The 21,059-nt window shown below is 51.1% G+C and overlaps 1 protein-coding gene across 4 annotated transcripts; it reads left to right on the top strand.

Annotated features, from left to right (window-relative positions):
* Positions 1–6,413: 6,413 nt before the first annotated feature.
* On the top strand, positions 6,414–20,586 carry DET1 (DET1, COP1 ubiquitin ligase partner). 4 transcript variants are annotated; one of them, XM_027644320.1, is made up of 5 exons: positions 6,414–6,434; positions 7,049–8,180; positions 11,218–11,408; positions 13,045–13,236; positions 16,954–19,837. In XM_027644320.1, exons 2-5 carry the CDS (start codon positions 7,098–7,100, stop codon positions 17,141–17,143), a joined length of 1,656 nt encoding a protein of 551 aa, XP_027500121.1. In that variant the 5' UTR covers positions 6,414–6,434; positions 7,049–7,097; the 3' UTR covers positions 17,144–19,837. The 4 variants fall into 4 exon arrangements, with proteins under 4 accessions (XP_027500121.1, XP_027500122.1, XP_027500120.1 ...); XM_027644319.1 differs by lacking the exon at positions 6,414–6,434 and adding an exon at positions 6,471–6,828; XM_027644321.1 differs by lacking the exons at positions 6,414–6,434; positions 16,954–19,837 and adding an exon at positions 19,876–20,586 and having other exon boundaries at positions 6,470–8,180; positions 13,045–13,239.
* Positions 20,587–21,059: the final 473 nt, after the last annotated feature.

The following is a 21,059-nucleotide window of genomic DNA, read 5'->3' as shown; positions in this document are numbered from 1 at the left end:
GTGCCACGCTGGGGTGCTGAGCATACCCAGAGCTCCCAGATTTACAGATGGCACTCACAGAGTGTGCCCATGGCAGCAACGGGGGCAAAGGTGACAGAGCATCACTGGGGGCTGCCGGTTTTCCCTCCAAATCTCCCAGGCCATTGCCCAGAAGTCCAGGCTGTGTCCCTGCGCTTCCGCTGCTACCAAATGGGCAAACACCAAGGCCACCCAGGCAGAAACTGCCACCCATCAGACAATTCACATTTTGCTTCTTCTGCTCAAAACCCAGGCCCAGCCTAATCCCTGTGCATCTTTTGAGGGATGGATGGCAGAAACATGCCACTGCCTATTCCTTCAGATCCCAGCACTGCAGGACCGGGATGTAGACAGCCTGACTCCAGCAGTATCCCAGGGTACCAGGGTCAGCTGCATCCCTGGGTTTGCTCAGATCCTCAAGTATTGACCATGGAGTCACTGCAATGTGGTCCCCTGCCCATCCTGCCCCATGTCTCCATGCCAGCTGTCCCTGGGAAGGCTGCAGAGGCAGCCCAGGCTATTCACCCTGGGGTTTGTCCCAGTTGCTTTGCTCCCATGACAGCCAACCCTGTGGGACCAGTGGCTCTGTAGCTGTTGGGAGTCCATGCAGGCTCCAGCTGATCTGGAACTGCAGGCAGCTGTGGGCTTGGAAAGACCCTCAAGGACTGCTTGGTGGGAACTGCTGAGGAGTTTGGTGACTTGCATGGTCACCACTGGGGTATGTCCAGTGGGGAGGGACATAACCTTCCTCTCAGGGTAAACACACACACCAATCCCTGCACACATATCTGCTCTTCTCCAAGCCTCTCACAGACCCTTTCTCTACCTTGCTCCTTGCTCACACATCCAAGTGACACCGAACAGAGGCACTTACCTGCCGCTCGCCCCATTGGAGCTGGAAGGACAGTAGGACAAAGCCCTGAGGACAGGGCAGAGATGGTCCTTCCTTCCCCTAAAATGAGGAGTGCAGCTCCTCTCCTCCTGCCCTTGCCTGCTCCTACAGCCTGCACCATGACTCCTGGCATCACCTGTGGCTCCTGGAATCACCTGTGGCCCTTCAGGGCTTGGCCATGGTGGGTTTCAGGTGCATGACATGGTACCAGCTCTGAGGGTCCCCTTCATGAGCACCACTGCAGGGACAAAAAGATGCTCAAGGCTCATTCCAGAGGGTTGGCATAGACGGAAGGCAGGTGCTCCGTAGTAGTCTGGGAATGCCGTCTGACAAGGGATGAAGACCCCCCACACCTCAGTGCTACCCCAGGCAGGAGCATCCCAGCCCCTTTTTGCAAGCAGGGAAATGCCACCTCAGGGGTTTTGTTGTCCCAGGGATTGCTCTGTCTTCTGTCCAAGATGGGGGTACACCATCCAGGCTTTGGATTCCCAGGGGATCCCTCCAGGCTGCAGCACCAAACACTGCTAGCAGCCCACCGGGGTCCCCAGTAGGACAGGAGGGCACGGAGCGCAGCCTTACCTTGGAGAAGCCTCTACAGGGAAGGGATACGGAACCCTGCTTGGGATGCCCTGGTCCCGGGAGAGCTGCAGTGATGGAGGCAGAGGATGCAGGGATGAGGTGGGACGGATGGGATGTGATGGATGAGATGGGGTGGGTGGATAGATGGATGGATGGATGGATGGATGTTCTGGGGGCTGCAGGTTACCCCGCTCTCAGGTGCGGAGACAATGGCCAGGGCTCCTGTTGCAGCTGCAGACTGTCTCTTTAAACCCCTCATCAGCCCACAGGTGGCCCTGTCACCACCGTGGTCATCCATGACGTCATCGGGAGGGAGGGAAGAGGAGGAGGAGGAGGAGGGGGGAGAAACGCGATTCCTCTCCACAGCAAAAGTCCCCGAGCGCCCATGGCAACAGATTGCAAATGTCACTGCGCATCAGCCGGGAGGAGGCTGCCGGGCTGCCCCCCCCCGGGGGACACGGCGAGGGGACAGGGCTGTCACGCCATGGGTGGCACGGGGGACACAGAGCTGTCACCCCCATCGTGGCATGGGGGGGGGGCAGGACTGTCACCCTGTGATAGGTATATGGCGGGGGACAGGGCTGTCACCCGGCGGGTGGCACGGTGGGGACAGGACCGGTGTCCTGTGGTGGGTGTGTGGGAGGGGACAGGGCTGTCACCGCACACAGGGAGCTGGCTGTGGGTTAAGCAGGTGGGCAGCTCCAGTTCTCTCCGTGGGGTGAGGAGCAGCTGGATGCTCCCCCAGCCCGGACACCCTGCAGCAGGGGTGGGTGCTGCTGCCTATGAGGGTGCTGGTCCCTTGCAGTCTCCTGTGCTTAGGGGATCCCAGTTCTCCAGCGGTGGCACCCCCAGCCATCCCCGGGGCACCCCGGGCGGACCAGGCACCTCCCAGCTCCTGCCTCTCTGGTCCTGCCTGTGCTCAGCAGCTGCAATGGGGTGTTTTGCAAAGATCAGGAAAGTTGTGGAAGGTGTTTAAAGCAGATCTTGCCTTCAAGCAGACAGCACCAGGAGTAAGAAAAGGGGGCCCAGTCCCACACCCAAAGACCCGAGACCCACAGACCATGGGATAGTGGTACTCCCATTAAGAGCCTCCAATTCCATTCCAAAATGAGTCTCTGATGCCAGGTAAAACCAGAGCAAGGGACGCTGTGGTGGCAAAGAAAGGTTCCCTTACAGCTCTCAAAGTCCACAAGTGCTACAACCTGCAAACTTGGCTTTGATGGAGCCCAATCCCAGTGAAAACTGCTCAACATGGGGAGAGGGGCTGCAGATGGGGAGCCTTGAGTGCCAGCCACGGTGGACAGGACCTGTTCATCCCCTTTATGAGAACATGCAAATGTGTGCACGGATCCCCATGCAACGGGAGCCCCAAACTCTGAAAATATGACTGAAGTAACTCCCCAGATTTGGGGAATATTGTAAATATTTAATATTTATGATATTGTAATATTCATTGTAAATGTTGTAATATTGTAAACATTCAATATTGTAAGTATTGAACTACATCCTTGTTCTTTTAGAAAGATGAGATACACCCAAGGTCTCTGTCTGCTTCACGTGCTCTTCTCTCACGCCAACAAGAGCTTCCCCAGTTGAAGTTTGTCGCTGCCATCATTAGGATGCTTCCACCTAAAACCACCCTGTGGAGGCAGCTGGTTTGTGCAGAACAGCCACTCATCCCTGCATATGGAGGGGCTTGGGGGGCAGTGAGCCACCACTCATGGCTGCAGCATTTTCCCCACACCAGGCTCTTGTGCAAACTTCACCTTCTTTTTTTTATATATTAAAAAAAAAGGTTCATTTTCTTTTTCCCCACCCTCAGCACAATGGAGAAGTTGACCACCAGTGAGCCCAGTGGCCATCAGAGTGGGATGGTGATGTTCAGGACCTGGAGGGTTTTCTTCCTCCATGAGCCTCCTCCTGTGAGGAGATGGCCCAGCTTTTCCCCACAGGGATTTCATGGTGGGGGTTGTATCTGGCTGGTGGGGCAGCCAGGATGGGAGCAGCCCACGCCTGCGACTTCCCCAGTCCTGTTCTCCTTACATACCCTCTCAAATCCTGGGAAAGCAGCCACAGGATCCAGAGCTGGGAGGCTCTTGACAAACAGCCAAAGCGAGAAGGGTCCTTGCTTCAGGAACAGGAAAAAATTATCCAAACCAGCTGAAATGGGCTGCAATTTATTGTTTTCTTTTTTTTTTAACCCACCTGCTGGCTCTGGAGAAAGAGGCTGGAGGTGGATGTAGCACTGGCAGAGTAGTGGTGGGGCTGGTGAAAGCATGGAGGATCCCTCTCCTCGGCACAACGTGCTGCTAAAGGGATTTCCACCAAAACCAGCCCAGTGAGACCCAAAGCCATGGACCCACAGCTGCTCTGTGAAGCTGAAGGAGCCCAGCAGCCCCCTGGACCAGACCCCAGTAACCTCCATACCCATTCCCAGTAACCTCTATACCAATCCCCAGAAACCTCCACACCAGCCTGCAGTAACCTCCATATGAGTTCCCAGTGACACCCATACCAGCCCTCAGTAACCCTGTACCAGCACTGTGGGCTCTAGACAGGGGCTTGCCCTGTTCCTCTGGCCTGGGGATGTGCAGAGGGATACCTCACCTCCCTGCTGTCCCCTAGCAGACAAGGGTGGGGACAGCCACGTGTCCCCCAGTGCTGGGCCGCTAAGGGACGGCCCGAAATGCTGTGGGAGGTGGGAAATATCCCAGGAGTCCTGAACCCCCAACATTCACCTGGGGCTGGGAGGGAGGGGGAAATCTGGCACGGTGGCCCCCCACCTCCTGCCATCCCCCAGGCCAAAATAAGCCAGGACTAACTTTGCCCCCAGCCTTGTGCCAGCAATGAGATCTATTGCATGTGATGCAAATCCCTGCTGACGGCTGAAACCGCTCCAGTGAGGGTCCTCTGATCTCTCCAGGCACCGAAGAGGGGGACAGTTACTGTGATGAAGTTATTAGCTCTGGAAGCACTAATTGCTGCTGTATTAACGACCCTTTTGTCCAGTGAGCTGCCTCTCGGTGTGTGTGTGCCGGGTGCCTGTTTTCATGCCAGTTGCTGTGTGGTTGGATGTTCTTTGGTATTTAGTTTGATCCTATTAAGGTGGATCTCAATTAATTAGACAGGAGCCAGAGAGACAAAGAGGGACACTGGAGCCATCAATTTTAGTCTTGTCATCACGCCTTCTGACACCAGGAGGCGGCGGGGAGAGCAGGAAGGGACACAGGATATGGCTGCTGGGCATGGAACCAGTGGAAGATTGGAATGGGGCAGGCAGCTGGGGTGGCAGTGGGGTCATGCAGAGGGTCACCCAGGGTGTGCCAGGCTCGCGAGTGCCAGGTATCCCGCCCTCCCCCATCCCTGTGGGAAGGCAGTTGGAGCCACCCAGGTCCCAACCCCTTGGGTGGTGGGGTCCTACTCTGCCCCACTGGTGTCTGGGCCCTAAAGCATCACATAAAACAGATGAAAGATCCCTGAGAATTTAATGGCGAGAGCTTTGGCACAGCAGGAGCATCCCCCAACCATGCTGGTGCGACGCTGACTGGGTGTCACTGTCACCCAGCTCTCCAGCACCCTGGTTGGAGCCCAGTGTCCCCCACTCCCAGCTCCCATGCCCACCAGTGGAGTGGCTCCAAGAGCGGGTGTGTCGGCTCAGCCTTGGCAAGAGGCTGGCAAATGGATCTCAAGGGCCCCCCTGACAATCCTCCTTCCTTCCCTTTGAAGGAGAAGTGCCCCTCGGAGCTGCCCTCGACAATAATGCACGGGGCGGGAGGGGGTGCTGGTAAAAGCCAAGGTGAGCAAAAGGCTTTCAAGCCCCTTGGAAAGGCCAAGGAGGTGCTTGGGGGTGACCCCAATCTCTGCGGCCGGTGCTGGGGTTGAAGGGTTGGGGTGCACCCTAATGTGCTGGTGGCAGGAGTGATGTCCCCTGTGGTGTCCCCATGTGGGGACTCGGGATCCAGGAGGTGCAAGGAGTAATGGGGCCATGCCAGACTCTTCCTGGGAATGGAGGTGCTCCAGGCATGGAGGGGCTCCAGGGGTGTTTGGGTGCAGGGATGGGGGTGCAGGATGGCGCAGGGGGCTTGAGGGTGGTTGGATGGGGATGCAGAGGGTGCTGGGATGAGGTAGCTGGAGTGCAAGAGGGGTTCAGGGGGTGCTGAGATAGGGTGCAGGGTCTGGTCGGTTGTACAATGGGTGCTGTGGGTACAGGGTGGGTCTAGTATGGGCACACGAGGTGAAGGATGAGTCCAGGGTGGGTGCAGAGTGGATGTAGAATGGGTGTAGGGTGGGTGCGGGGGGTACAGGATGGGTCTAGCAGGTTCTGGATGGGTATCGGGTGTCTAGAATGGGTACAGGGAGGAGGCAGGGGGTGCTGGAGGGGTGCAGAGGCTGCAGGATGGGTGCTGGATGGGTGCAGGATGGATCCAGGATGGGTGCTGGGCGAGTTCAAGGTGGTTCCAGGACGGGTGTTGTGGGTGCAGGATGACTGCAGTTAGGTGCAGGATGAGTGCAGGGTGGGTTCAGGATGGGTGCTGGGTGAGTTCTGGGTGGGTGCAGAGGATGCAGGATGAGTGCAAGGGCTGCAGGATGGTCCAGGATGGGTCCAGGGTGGCTCCAGGGTGGTTCCAGGGGGGGTCCAGGATGGATGCTGTGGGTGGAGGGTGGATCCAGGATGGTTCCAGAATGAGTGCTGTGGGTTCTGTGGGTGCAGGATCGTTCCAGGATGGTTCCGGGATGGTTGCTGTGCGTTCTGGGGTGCCCGGAGCAGCGCTTCCTCCCGCCGCCAGGGGGCGCTCTCAGCCGCGCGCAGCCGATCTGGCCCAGCCGCTCCCCCTCGCTGTCCCACGGCCGGAAGCGGAAGTGACCGCACCGCCCTCCTGCCGCTGTGCGGTGGCGGAAAGATGGCGGCGGCCATGGCGTGAGGGGACCCGGCGCGGCCCCGGCGGTGAGCGCAGCCGCGGCCTCCCCCGGGCCCTCAGCCGGGTCCCCCGTGTCCCTTCAACCCCCAGCCTAGCAGGAGAACTGCTGGGAGCCTCGCGCCGTTCAGCGGGCGGACCCGCGGCGGCCCCCGGGCTTCCCCTGGAGCTCAGTCCCTGCACGGCCCCGGAGGACCGGGGCTCCCCGCTCCCCTCTCGGCAGGCGGGCCCGGGCGCATTGCGGTGACTCCTTCTGTGCTCCCTCGCCCCCAGTTTCTCGTGCTTGCCATTTATCAGGTCTGCGGATTATCCCTGGCTCCCTGGGCTCCCTCCATTCTCTTAGTGTCCACCTGTGCCTGCCCCTCTTCCTGATTCCCTCCCGGTGCCCCACTGTGTGTCTCTTTTCAGCAGACAGACCTGCAGGTACCACCACTCCTCAGTGCACTGGGGGCACCTCTGGGCTCCCCTTGATTTCCTGGTGCCTCCCGCTGAGATCTCTCTCCCAGTTTCTCCCCCTGCTCCCAGTGCTCTCCTGTGTTATCTCCCCACTCCCAAAGTCCAGCCTGCCCCTTTTAGCCACCTCCCTGGGGTGCTGTGGGTCCATGTGAGCAGGTCCCCTGAACTCCACCCCGTGTGGTCCCAGAGCTCACGTGGTGTTCCCCAGAGGGAGAGGATGAGGTAGAGCCCTGACCATGGACCATGAGGCCCCCACAATCCGACCCCGGCGCATCCAGAACCAGAACGTCATCCATCGCCTGGAGCGCCGCCGGATCAGCTCCGGCAAGGCTGGCACCCACTGGCACCAGGTCCGTGTCTTCCACCAGAATGTCTTCCCCAACTTCACTGTGGTCAACGTGGAGAAGCCGCCCTGCTTCCTGCGCAAGTTCTCCCCCGATGGCCGCTACTTCATCGCCTTCTCCTCTGACCAGACCTCCCTGGAGATCTACGAGTACCAGGGCTGCCAGGCGGCTGAGGACCTGCTGCAGGGCTACGAGGGGGAGATCCTGGCCAACGGCAACGACCAGCGGTCCGTCAACATCCGCGGGCGGCTCTTCGAGCGCTTCTTCGTGCTGCTGCACATCACCAACGTGGCTTCCAACGGGGAGCACCTGAACCGCGAGTGCAGCCTGTTCACGGACGACTGCCGGTACGTGATCGTGGGCTCGGCCGCCTACCTGCCCGAGGAGCCGCACCCGCCCTTCTTCGAGGTGTATCGCAACAGCGAGTCCGTGACCCCCAACCCGCGCTCCCCGCTCGAGGATTACTCCCTGCACATCATCGACCTCCACACGGGCCGGCTGTGCGACACGCGCACCTTCAAGTGCGACAAGGTCATCCTGTCCCACAACCAGGGGCTGTACCTCTACAAGAACATCCTGGCCATCCTCTCCGTGCAGCAGCAGACCATCCATGTCTTCCAGGTGACGCCCGAGGGGACGTTCATCGACGTGCGGACCATCGGCCGCTTCTGCTACGAGGATGATCTCCTGACCCTGTCTGCGGTGTATCCCGAGGTGCAGCGGGACTCACAGACAGGGATGGCCAACCCCTACAAAGAGCCCTTCATAAACTCCCTGAAGCACAGGCTGCTGGTGTACCTGTGGAGGAGGGCTGAGCAGGATGGAAGCGCTATAGCAAAGAGAAGGTTCTTCCAGTACTTTGACCAGCTGAGGCAGCTCCGCATGTGGAAGATGCAGCTCCTGGATGAGAACCATCTCTTTATCAAATACACCAGTGAGGACGTGGTCACGCTGCGGGTGACAGATCCTTCCCAGGTATAGAGTCACAGAATGGTTTGGGTTGGGAGGGGCCTTAAAGATCATCTAATTCCAACTCTCCTGCCATGGGCAGGGAAACCCTCCACTAGACTAGGTTACTCTGTCCTCAGGCTGCTCATTGCTTTGAGGCAAGTGCTCAAGCAGTACAATGCTTGTTAGCTGAGCCTGTGGATGTTGTTTAGGATCCCCAGGACTTTGTTCTTACGAGAACATTTGATGCCTCTAATATTAAATAACTTTTGTGTCTTTTGTTTGCATAATTTCATCTCTTTGTTCTCAGCTGAAAAATGAGAGAGAAAAGATCTGACATGGTTAGTGAGTTCCCTTTCTCCAGGGTTTGTTCCCCATACTCAGAGATGCTGTAGAACCCTCTTTCCCTTCCAGATACCCAGCTGAATTTATTTTTAGCTGATATTTCACAAAATCCACTTAAAGTGTAGAGGTAGTCTCTCTCTTTTCTCATGTATCTTCAAGCACATTTTTCAGATATAATAGTCTTCATTTTTTCCCCGGTAGAATTACCTTTTCTGTTCTGCCCGCATACTTACTCTTTCAAGCTTCAGTGAGAGACAGTATTTATGTTCTCTCCAAATTGGAGTAGCAGCTCTTAGATCTGGCTAATGTGCCAATTGCTTCTCCTTTCAGTTTAGTACTAAAGAAGTGGAATTGCAGCAAATGTAGCTCAGTCAGTGCTGTGTATTTTCAGACGTTTCACCCCCCCGCAGGTTGACCATCTCTTTTCACTGCTGTTTAAGTGGTGGCCACATTTGGAGCTCTGTGAAACGGAGATATTTTTTTTTAAGCCAGTTTTTATTCCTTTAACAAGCTTGTTTTTTATTCTGTTAAAAGTATTTAGCAAGAATTTGTAATAAATCTCCAGTACAGCATGTAGGTCTGATTGTTCCCCAGATGTTTGTTTTCCTCTCATACCCTTCTCTTCCACTAGGACTTAGATCCTAGAAGAAGTAGACAGTAGCTCTTAGCTTGTTGCCTTAGTCTGATTCTTCCTGGAAGTTGACTCTCATTTGTTTTATTTTTCTCTTCTTTGGTGTTTGCTTGGGGAAGTTGCTTTGGTAGGAAATAGGAAAGGCTTAATCTAGTCCACTTTGCTCACTGGTGTAAAACTGAACATCTGTTTCAGAGACATTAAAGCTCTGTGGAAGTGGCCTGCAGCGTTCTGCTCGTTGCTGGTGTCTGGAATGAGCTCCTGACCCTGATGTAGACATTTGTGGCAGGCTCAGCTCAGCGCTCCGCTGTGGTTACTGGGGCTTTTGTACCTGGTTTGCTGCAGGGAGCTCTCAACTCTCCTCACCCGGGGGTTACTTTAAGATGCAGGCTGTGGTTGGTTTAGCCTCAGCTGCTGGCTTTTATGCTGAAGGAAAAGCGTCTCATTTCTCAGTTCTTCAGGAGATAATACCAGATGTGGAGCAGACTCTGCAGACCTTCCTGAGCGTAGGCGTTGTGTTAGGGCTTCCTGAAGAAAACTTGGCTCTCAAAATACCTACAGCTCTGATTTTTCTTTCATCTTTCAGACAAGGAACATAAAGTTTCATCCAATTTCAGGCTCCTCTCTACTCTCTGGCTTCTCTGCCAAGAAGGTTGAGGAGTCACTGTTTATACTTGTGGGTTGCGTGTTTTTTGTCTGGGTCTGCACCGAATCCTTTGAGATGTGCTGTGCATATGTAGCTTGGGGGTTGTTGTTGCTATTCCAGGCTTCTGTTGATAGACTCGACAGCTTTGCTGCGTGATTTCTGTGACACTCAGCTGCTGCCTCTCATGCTGTGATGATGTTTTGCTGGTGTTACAGGTGCTGCTAAAAAGCAGGGAGGGTAGTTTCTCTGCTCAGGGACATCCTGTAGATGTGTCTGTATGTTAACCTGGCCAAGGAACTTTTTTATTTAAGGTAGGAGGGTACTCCCTACAGTCTCCAGTGATTTAAATAGTGTTTCCTTCTGCTGTCTCCTCTTATTTTCTCTCTGCTCCAACCCTTTATTTCAGAAGGGCTTCCCTTTCCTTAGGCAGCAGTCTAGTGAGTAACCTCATCTAGCACGCTTCATTTTGACATGTGGGGGCTGGATTGTATTATCACAGTTTATTTTGGTGCTGTAAAACAAACAAACCTTGTGATATTTGGGGGTGGGTGGGGTGGGCAGAGTGCCTGCCGTCATCCCTGAGCATTGTTTTTGGGAGCAGGAGGTGAAGCATTTAGAAGTTACCTCTTGACAGAAGATTAATCAGGCACGTGCATATACCACGGGAATTTGTTAGTTCTGAAGTGGGGGCAGGTTCTTATTTGGGGTGCCAATGTGTCTAATGAAAGCTACTTTTAATGACCAAGAATTAAATCTGCCCTTTCCCAATGGAATGGGAACGTCATCTCCCTTTGATGTAGCTGTGCTGACACAATGTCACCTTTTTCCCAACTTCGTGTGAGGAAACATTGCCATTGCCAAATCCACAGTGCAATACAAGGGCCTTCTTGCACAAGAACGTCAGCACTAAAAAGAAGTCTTTCAGATTTTCATTTCTATACTGGCAGGGTACCTGGAGGGCACAACTTTTTGTGAGCAGTGATATAGCGCATAGTACACTAAAAAGGCTCATCTCTCTGTGATGCAAATATTAAGAAGGGGAAGGACATAATGTCTCTACGGAGAAGAAAAAATAATTTATGGCCAGCTAGCACTGGATCTAAAATAATTTTGTCAGCAGGAATGAAAATTAAATTTGGCACTTGAGAAAGTGTTTTGGATTTGGTGGAGGGGACAAAGAGGAAGAGAAACCAGAACTGTTGCATCAGGTGGAGTTAAAAAATGGGAAACCCATTAAGTTTTCTTCATATAAAATCACAGTTAAGAGGTGGATAATTCGGTACATGTTGAATAGGAGAATATGGATTAGCATAAGGATGTGGGATTCTCCTGCTCTGTGGAGAAATTTGGATAGGGTCTGTGGTGTGATGTGGGGAGAAGGAAGGGAGAGTTTCCCCTGCCGTGCTCTCCTGGGTAAGCGCTGCCTCTGCCTCTCTCCCCAGCCCTCGTTCTTCGTCGTGTACAACATGGTGACCACAGAGGTCATCGCCGTGTTCGAGAACACGTCCGACGAGCTGCTGGAGCTGTTCGAGAACTTCTGTGACCTCTTCAGGAATGCCACCCTGCACAGTGAGGCTGTCCAGTTCCCCTGCTCAGCTTCCAGCAACAACTTTGCCAGGCAGATCCAGCGCCGGTGAGCCATTTGGAGCATGCTTTATACCGTATAGACACACGCTCACCCCCGTCCGCTGAAGGCCAGTATCAAATAACAAATAACTTTAGTCCTTTAGTCCCCTTTGCAGGGTGATGTAAAGGGCAGGCTCGTACATGGTTCACCTTGCAGCCTCATGCATTTGGTTTTATATTCCACAGCATCTGCCTTGTTACAGGATTACCACAAAGCAGTGGGAATCTGGTGCTTAGAAGAAGGAAGAGGAATTTTGGGGGAAAGATGTTCCCATCTCTTCTTGAGTAATAACTCTTCTTAAGTGTTACTGCCCAGTAGCCTTGGTCCCTGAAGATATGATTTGTCAAGATGCTGGTGTCATCTAGTTGGACATATTTTGCCAAGTGATGTTCTCTGAATTTAGTGTGTATCAAACTCTGTTCTGTAGCGTTTTCCTCAACATCAGTGACAAGCTTGTGGTTCTCATCAGAGTGTGCTAGGAGAAAGGAAACTCATCTGCTTAGACCTATTGTGAAAGCTGAGCAAAATACCAAAATAACCTGCCTTTCTAGAATGTGCTTTAACAGTCAAACATGATTTTAATGAGGCAGAGTGCGTTATTTCTTTTGGAATATATTTTTATGTGACTCAGGGTGTTTTGTTCTTCCAGTGACTTGTTTCACATCATCCAAAGTACTTGGCATTCACTTATGGGCATTAAGCTTCTATTGATTTTAGGTTGATGTCACAGAAGTGTGATGAAGTTGACTATGTCTGTAACTTTCTAGAGCTGCCTGTCAGGAAATCCGTAATGCTTAATGGAAGAGAGAATGAGAGGACTCACCAGAGACTCTTGAAGAACAACTCCTGCCTTGTGTTAAAGTAGAGAGGCAAATCTTTTCATTCTCTTGGCTATAAGGGCATGTAGCAGGAGTGTTGTAACTTCCACAGCAAAGTATCATCGAGAATAATCCAGAGTGAGCTGGCTTTTGGCTGAGCGTTTCTGGTTAAATGGAAGTGTTTTACCCTCCTTGATGTCTGACATCCCTGCAGCTGATCTGACTGTTCTTGCACATGGAAAACTTAAAATTTTGTTTGGAAAGAGAAATCCAGCCTGTGTTAATGTCTCCCCCAGGAAGAACTTTCAGCTCACTGTAATTTCTGAAGAGCTTTGTGCTTCTTGTCAAGGTTCTTCCTCATCTAAGGTTTCTCCCTTAAAACACAGTGGCTGGAGAGAGGGGGATTCTCAAGTCAACGTTAATAGCTCAACTGTTACTTTGAAACCCTCTGGCTTTTGCTTATACTGTTTCCCGGCTTCATGGTAAAACTTGGATTGACTGATAAGCTGCTAATCCACCTCTCCCTGTTTCTGATCCTGTTCATTTCCTGTACTGCAGAGCAGCTGGGGCCAGACCTGGCTAGGCACAGTCGTCTTCTTCTGTCAGTTTGGACTTTGAGGGCATAAACAGTAATGAGGAGGGAGGATAAAAAGGTCACCAGAACTGGCTGATGCTTGAGTCACTGTGATACATCTTTGGAAGTGAGCTGGTTTGGTTCTTTGCTGCTGTTTTCTTTCGCTAATTGTTCCCCTCCTTAGTTTATTTATGCTGTGCTGTTCACCTGTGGCCTTTGTGAACAAAAGGTGTCTCTGGGTTTGCTGCAGGTTCAAGGACACGATCGTGAACGCCAAGTACGGGGGGCACACGGAGGCCGTGCGGCGGCTGCTGGGGCAGCTCCCGATCAGCGCCCAGTCCTACAGCGGCAGCCCCTACCTCGACCTCTCCCTGTTCAGCTACGATGACAAGTGGGTGTCAGTCATGGAGCGGCCCAAGACCTGTGGTGATCACCCCATAAGGTATGGGACAGGCCAAGAAGCTGAATGTGAGGGGAGCAGGGCGAGAGTCATCCTAAATCGCCTCTGCCACATGGCATCACATGTGAAGAAGAGGGAGTAGATCAAGGCCTTTTGCTTAGGAAATCCTTTCACCAGAGGGTTTATTTCAGCAGTCCCACAAAGCTTGGCCTCTCTCCTTTGCAGTAACTCATGTGTATGGGAGGCTTCTTCAGGTTTTCTCACTGTGCTGGACTGGGGAAGGTTTGAGTAGTGAAGCCTGACCTTTTCCATATGAATGGTCTTGTTCCTCCTCCTCTTCTTGCAGTGCTGCTGTTGTGTTTGGGCTGCAGAGTGATACAGTTCTGGATGCCTGCTTTCCTATGCTGGAAGGATCCTTTTTGAGCACGTGGGTTTAGCTGGCAAGGATTATCTGGTTTGTCCTGTGAATAAAATAGTGGCTGGGTTAGGTGTTACTCAGAATGCTTGTGGTATTGATTTAGCTGTTTTCAGACTTCCCTTGTTTACAGTTCTCACCCTGAGAGCTGCACTTCTCCACATATACCCCTTCTCTCTGTGCTCTGTAGGAAATTTCTGTCTGTAGTAGGAGCTTTAGCCAGGTCCGAGGGCCATTCAGTGCCTCTCCTGTCTGAGTCTTTGATGTTGGCAGTCTGAGCTTGGGAATAAGGAGGTTTGCAATGTTTCTTGCAGAAACACCAGGACTGTTTATTTCTTTTTGTTGGCTGCAGCCATGGCTGCAAGCAGTAGTGGTTAAAAATCCAACATCTCTGCCCTGAAAGGCTCAAAGAGGCTGAGTTCTCCAGGCAGAATAGTCTTTCCACTCTCAGTACTGCAGAAGCAAACCTATACTCTGAAAACAAAGAGAGCCTTCAGTGCCTGAGTGCTTTGTTTAGTGACTGCACACGTGTTGGGGGCTCAGGCAGCCTAGGGAGATGATTCTGGCCAGCTTCCCAACTTTGTTTTCATCAATTCATTCTCAAAAAGTGTTTTCATATCTCCCCTGGCCCTGACTCAGGTGGCAGGGAACTTCTGATTATTCCTGCGCTCTCAATTCCCAAATTATGTATATTTAATTGATTTTTCTGCCTGTATGATTTGGTTTGATCTCCAGCTTCCGTGCTATCTGCAGAGAAAGCCTGCCCTTTTCCCCCTTGTCATGCTTGACGTTGGGAAAACTTGCAGGGTGGCAGTTGTCTGCCAGCGCCAACCTGCGCCCGGCTCCTGCGGACAAAAGGGAGCAGAACCGCAGTCATTTGCTGCGGTGGAGTCTTTGTAGTAAACAAAGCCAAGTGCCACCTTCCCTCCCTCCCCTGAGCAAACCGGCATTTCAGAGCCAGAGCTTTTAAAGCTCAAAGCTGTGCAGAGTCAATTAGGACTTGAATAGAGCCTTGGAGCAGTGGGGCTCCTGGTTTTTGGAAAGCAAGCAGAAGATGAGGCGCTAACCTTAACCATTCAATAGCTCAAATAGTGCTGCTGTGGTTCTCACATGCAAAACAAAGGGATTAATAAAATAATGCCAGCTGCCTGTTGTGGGTAGAGGGCTTGGAAATGAAGGACCACAGGATTTGTAATGTAAGTCCTGTAATTGTCTGGAATGGAAAACCCTTCAGCAGTTAAGGGTGTTATAATCTGTGTGCAGTTTCCTGGCACAATGTGTGAGCTAGGAAGGCCTCCAGACCTTTTCTGCATCCATTCAGCACTTCTGTGCACTGTGTCCTTTTAACCCTTAGTGCCTTTCTGCATCTGGGAAGGTTCAGTTCTCAACTCTGCCTACTTGAGAGACCAGTGGTTGTTTGCTCTCAGGCTGGAAGGACTTTAGGTTCCCCATCACCACCGTCTTCCAGTCTCTTTTCAGGAGGCTTGAAGAGATATTCAGTGGGTGAAATGATGGCACTTGTGAGGAAGAGGCTCTAACACACTCTACCTATAGCAGGGGGTCTCTAAAATCCATCTAGATGGCTAATAAGGAGCCATTTAACAGAAGAATTGGTCTGCAGATAAATCTTCCATTTTCCTACAGTTTGAAAAGGCTGGTCTTGCTGTTTCTGTTGACATACAATTTTATATTGCAGTGCCTAATTTATCCCCAGAGTGAGAGCCCATGGAAATGGCCTCTGATTGCAGAGCACTTTTAAAAATACATTTAAAAATACCAAACTGAGCACATCTTTTAGATTACAGGGAGCTTCATCTTGAGTAGTAAATTGTTGTGAATTGGGAGAGAGAGGAACAGATGGGGGACTGTGATTTATTTAAAGAATGACCCTCTGCATACCCAGCCTTGTGTAGGAGGGAAAGGGCTTTTTGAAAAGCCAAATACCAAGATTGTGATTCTCTTGCTGGGTTCTTGTGTGCAATTTTCAGGCAGGGCTGGCTGGCAGTTTGATTCAGAGGAAGGGAGACGAGAGTGGCCCTCCAGGAAGAACATGAGGTTCTCAATAGGCTGTGTTGTTAAAATGTGGAGTATGTCTGCTCCTGAAACAGCGTATCTGTCATCAGCCATTCTTCCAGACTGAGAGCTGAGCGCATTGTGTTGCTGGCGGGGGGCAGATGTGCTCCAAGATTAAAAGCATTCTTTGAGTTAAAACCAGAGGAAAATGCAAAATACCCACATATACTAAATGTTGGTGGAAAAGGAAGCAGCTGTGGGGCAAACTGGCAATTCTATGCTCAAAATTGGAAGAGGTCTAATGAAAATAGTCTACCGAACTGAGACAACTTCAGGGTAAGGATTTGAGTTAGAGTCCAGCTAATTTGTGGAGGTACCACATCCAGAAACCTCCTTCAAAATCTTGGGGAGTATGGGACTGTCGCAGACAGTCCCATGTTCCTACAGCAGCAGAGGACTGTGGTGTTTCCTGGGCTTATGTCGGTTACACACTGTGTGCAGAGAAGGTTCAAGAAGCAAAGAGCTTCCCCAGACGCCCCTCTCTTCAGCACTGTTTGCCTTGTCTCCTTGGCAGTATTTGCTGTGTGTTGGAGCTGTGTTCCAGAACTCACCTGTCTGGAGACACACATGAGCTTGACCCATAGGCAGGTGTGTGACAGCAGAAGGTTTACTTTGACCTCTGCCCTTGCTTTGATTGTGGAATCCAATCCACCAGGTTCTTCCTGCCCAGCCTATCTCATTACTTCTTTTTCGATGGAAATCTCAAAGGAACTGCAAAGCCTTGCTTGAGCTGTACAGTACAACTTGGCACCCTTGAGCAGGATTGGATCAAGTTTCTTCAGCTGAACAGGGAGGTAGCAAGGCACAAGAACAGCAGCGTAAAGCCTTCCCTGGCAGCACCAGGAGGGGGAAGGGGTAGCCTTACACTCTCCGTGAAGGCCATTTCTAAGAGAAGTAAGCTCAGTTCTATAATACGATAAATCTGCCTTAGGGATCAAGGGGAGCAGCTTGCATTAAGAGAGGATGGAGAGCCAGCACAGGTGGGGTCTGAACCAAACTTACTCCCCCTTGTGAAATCAGCTTTGTCCACCAAAATGACAGGCAGAGTTCTTTCACTTCTAATACTAAAATGAAGTGAAGCTTTTCTACACAGTAGAAAACAACTGCCCGAGGAGGGACTTTTCTGCATAGCCAAGAGCCTGACACCCAGCTGAGGACCTCCTGCCCCCGAGGGAGTACCAGAGATGGAACAAGGCGCTCTGTGTGGGAAGAGCCCAGATGGCAAAGTCAATAGTCGGGAACAGCCATAATTGACTTTCTCTTCCTTTCAGATTTTACGCTCGTGATTCTGGCCTCCTGAAGTTTGAGATCCAGGCGGGACTCCTGGGGCGGCCCATCAATCACACCGTGCGGCGCCTGGTCGCGTTCACCTTCCACCCCTTCGAGCCCTTTGCCATCTCGGTGCAGCGCACCAACGCCGAGTACGTGGTGAACTTCCACATGAGGCACAGCTGCACGTAGTGGGCCTCACCAGCTGCTCTCCTTGGGTCTGGGCCTCTGCTGCAGACGCTCCAAAGCCAGACACTCACACCTTCTGGGAAAGCAAACCATCGCTCGTGTCGAGAAACCTGACCAGGGAGCTCCTGCCAGTGGCATCTCACGGGGCGCTCAGCTGAGGAAAGCTGATCTGCTCCAGTTAAGGGTGTGGATGTTTCTCCTGATCCTGATTGTACTGTGGGGGTCCCACTGCATTAAGCGCTGCTGTCCTTCCCTGTCCCTGTGGATGAACAAAGTGTAGCTGAGGTTTCCTTTCCTGGTTTGCCAGAGGCATGTCCATTTTCTATCCTGCTGTAAGACTTGGGGTGGCAGAGACGGGGCTTTGCATTGCACCTGTGGAGCACTCCCTTCTGCACTGCTGCTCTCTTACCTTATTGGACAAACAGCCTGTCATAGGGGGAATGGATGGGAGCCCTGGGGAAGGCTTGGATGCAGCTACCCCTGTTTGTATCTTCAGTATTGCTAGGGAAATGAGGTCCTGCTGTCAATCCACACATTCTACTCATGTGATTTTGATATGCAAGAGGTCAGGAAAAAAGGTGTGAGAAATCACTACAACTGAGAGACATGAGATGTGTTCCTGACTTATGCAAGTCACTTAATCTTTGTGCCTTAGTATCTGTAAAAGCTCCTAAATGCGAGGTGGTGTGTTAATGCCAGCAAGTCAGGGCAGCTGGTTGTGTCTCTAATGCACAAGGAGGTGGCTGCAGAAGGAAGATGGGTGGCTGGGAAGGGTGTAGGGGAGCAACAGTAGCTCCTTGGTCACGTTAGAAGGACTTTTCTGCAGCATGGGGTGAATCCTCATGGCCATCTGCAGTTCTGCTGCTGGGGGGAGAGGAGACCCAGCTGCTGGCACCCCCGCGTGTGTTGGAGTGTGAGCGTGGAAAATTAGTAGCATTTGGGTTTGCCCAGGAAGGAGGGAGGAGACCTGAATTAATGTTCACTGCTGCAGGTTTGCAGTTAGGAGATGAGCTTGTTGACCTAGATTGTTTACCTCTCCCTGTTTGATACACTGTTCTCTGTGAGAACCCGAGTTGCTGTTCCCAGGCTTCAGAGCACAGCTGCCTGCTGTGTCGGGGCTGGCTGGACCATGGCAGTTTTTATGCTGCTGATAAATTAAGCTCCTGGGTGTGATTCCCTGCCACCATGGGCTGGTGAGGATGCTGGCCTGCCCTTCTTTCTTAAAAATGGAGTTTTTGGTTGTAGGCTAGCATTTGGGGGTTTTTGCACAGGGGCTATGTGCTGCCAGGCAGCACAACCCTCTCAACATCATGAGGTGCTCTGTTGGAAGCTGGAGCCTGTTGTTGTCCCATTCCTATGGGAGGTACAGGGGAGGCATTAGAAAATTGGTGCTAATACACAGGAAACCCTTTAAAGGACCCTGTGGGTGTCTTGTTTGGACCAAAATGAGCTGTGGATGATGTGTTGTGGCCACATGCCTGTGAAGAGGAGTGTTGGAGTCATGCATTCATTTTGCTGGTAATGAACAGGAGAACTCTGTGGGTGTTGGTACCTGCTTGTGGCATGAATAGTGGACCTCGAAATCGAGGGTTCCCTGGGGTCCTTGAATCAGCCTTTACTCTCTGCCTCATGGTACTTCTCTGCTCTCCTGGGCTTGCTAAACATATTTCTAGGGAAGACATTCCATTTCACCACTTTTTACCTGGTGTTTGCACTGTTGGTCTGTCAGGAGTGATGGTGGGTCAGAACACTGCTAACAGGTGTCAGGCCGTGTGTGCTTAGCTGCAGGTTCCTCTCCATCTAATAACACTATTTGTCAAGGTTTTAGATTTTTATCCTGTGATCTCTTCTTCAAACATTCAATTAAAGCTCCAAGTGGAGAATCGTTTGCACACTGTAGATCATGGATTTACCTCCTTCTGCACCATCTCACAGCTGTTCACACTTCAGTATGAGACTTTTTTTTTTCTTTTCCAAAGCTTTCAGCAGCTCCATCTGAGACTGGGTTTACTTCTTGGTGTCACAGCCTCAGGAGGTCTGTCCTTACTAAAATAGCTCCATTTAGACTTTTTTTTCAGTGGCAAAAAATATAAACTACAGCATTTCTATAGTCGGGGCTTTTGCTAAATTCAGGCTGCCCCGTGTGAAGCAGAGAGCGTGGCACAAATTGTTGGACTTTGGGCTCAGAGACCAGAGATCTGTTCTTAGCTCTGCTATTAAATTGTTCTGTGACTGGGGGCAAATCTCTTCCTGTTCCAGCTGGTGTTTTCTTCTCCGTAAATGAGGCCAAAAACATATTTTCAGCTTTTGTAAAACACTTTGAAATTCATGGATAAAGTGCTGGATAAGTGCTAAGTATTTTCTTATTATGTTTGCAGACAAACTGATCATTCTGGGTACTAATTGCCTTGGAGTAGTGTAGCAGATCCTCTGGTCTTGGCTGCTGCATTTTATATCTATGACAGAGTTAATTTTATTACAGAATTGTATGGAAAGAAAAGTCTCTCATGCTTGAAATTTTGATTCTTTTGTTTAAGAAACAAAAAGTGTGTGTGTGTGTGTGTGTGTGTGTGTGTGTGTGTGGTGGGGAGGGTGGGAGGAAAGGGGAGATATTTTCTACCTGATATTTTTCTTAGGTTAGGGTAAAGATTTGTTAGCAACACAAGACAAAAATGGAATAAACAGAATTTGCTTGAAGACTCTGATTTATTGTCTTTGTCTTCCAAAAACCTGACTGGTGCAAATGGGAATTCCTTTGCTAAGAAGAGGTGGCAGAGGTGTGTCTTGGACTATGCAGGCATATCACATGGGAGTTTGCTGCCTCTTCCTGGAATTTGGAGTACAAGTGTGCTCAAGAATGTTCCCACCTGAGGCTTTTCTGTAGTTCCTGCAGATTTTTCAAATTCTTGTCTACATGAACTAATGCTGGGAGAGGAATTCTTGGCCTTCAGTTGTGTTTTCCCCTTTGTATATTATTACTATCCCAACTTGTGTTCAGAGACTCTTCCTTTATTCCATTTATAGCATACATCTGACCTTTTGGTCATTTTCTGCTGATGATCCACGATCAAGAGATGAAAGCTTGTGGTTTAACCCCGGCTGGAAACTCAGCCCCACACAGCCACTACTCAATCCCTCACCAGCAGGACTGGGGAGAGAATTGGAACAGTAAAAGAGAAAATTCGTGGGTTGAGATAAAGACAGGTTAATGAATGGTTAAAAGCCACGTGCAAACAAAGCAAAACATGGAATTAATTCCCACTCCCCATGGGCAGGTGGGTGTTCAGCCATCTCCAGGAAAGTGGGGCTCCATCATGTGTAAGTGCCCCAGCCAAAACTAGGAGAAAGCTGAACACACCTTGTTTGCCAGAAGAGCTGTTGCCTGTCCACTGCTTTTGGGTTGGGCAAAGGCACTGGGATTTTCCATGTGCTGCTCCCTGCCTGTGCAGAACGTTGTGGCTGAGAACACATGATTGGGACCTTCCCAAAGTCTGGGTTCCCCTTGTAATCCACTGCTGCTCTGTAACAACCTGGCAGCATCCCTGTTTGTGTTAGTCCCTCTAAGCATGGATGTGATTTTCCTTTGAACCTTTCCTCCACTTTCCCATGTGCAGTTCTCAGATGCTTTCCTGAGCACACCAGAAAGCTCTTGAGCCCGTGGCTTTTCAGACAGGCACTAAAGTGACAAGGAGATACTTGAGTTGGAACCCATGTTTGACTGGCAGCAAAATTCCATCTTTTGTTACTTCTTGTGCTGCCTTTGCTTTAAAAAAAAAAAAGAAAGCAGTAAAAGCAGGACACTTAGATTATTTCTTATATAAGTGGCATTAGACAGCAAGCCACAGAAATCCCACTAGAGTCAAACCTATGGATCCATTAATGGTGTGCCCCTACTAAAGACTCCTTTCAATTAACCTTC

Source organism: Corapipo altera, unplaced genomic scaffold, assembly GCF_003945725.1.
Source record: "Corapipo altera isolate COAL_440 unplaced genomic scaffold, ASM394572v1 50, whole genome shotgun sequence".
Classification (NCBI taxonomy): Eukaryota; Metazoa; Chordata; class Aves; order Passeriformes; family Pipridae; genus Corapipo; species Corapipo altera.
The sequence above is the reverse complement of the archived record's forward strand: the minus strand, read 5'-3'. Positions and strand labels throughout refer to the sequence as shown.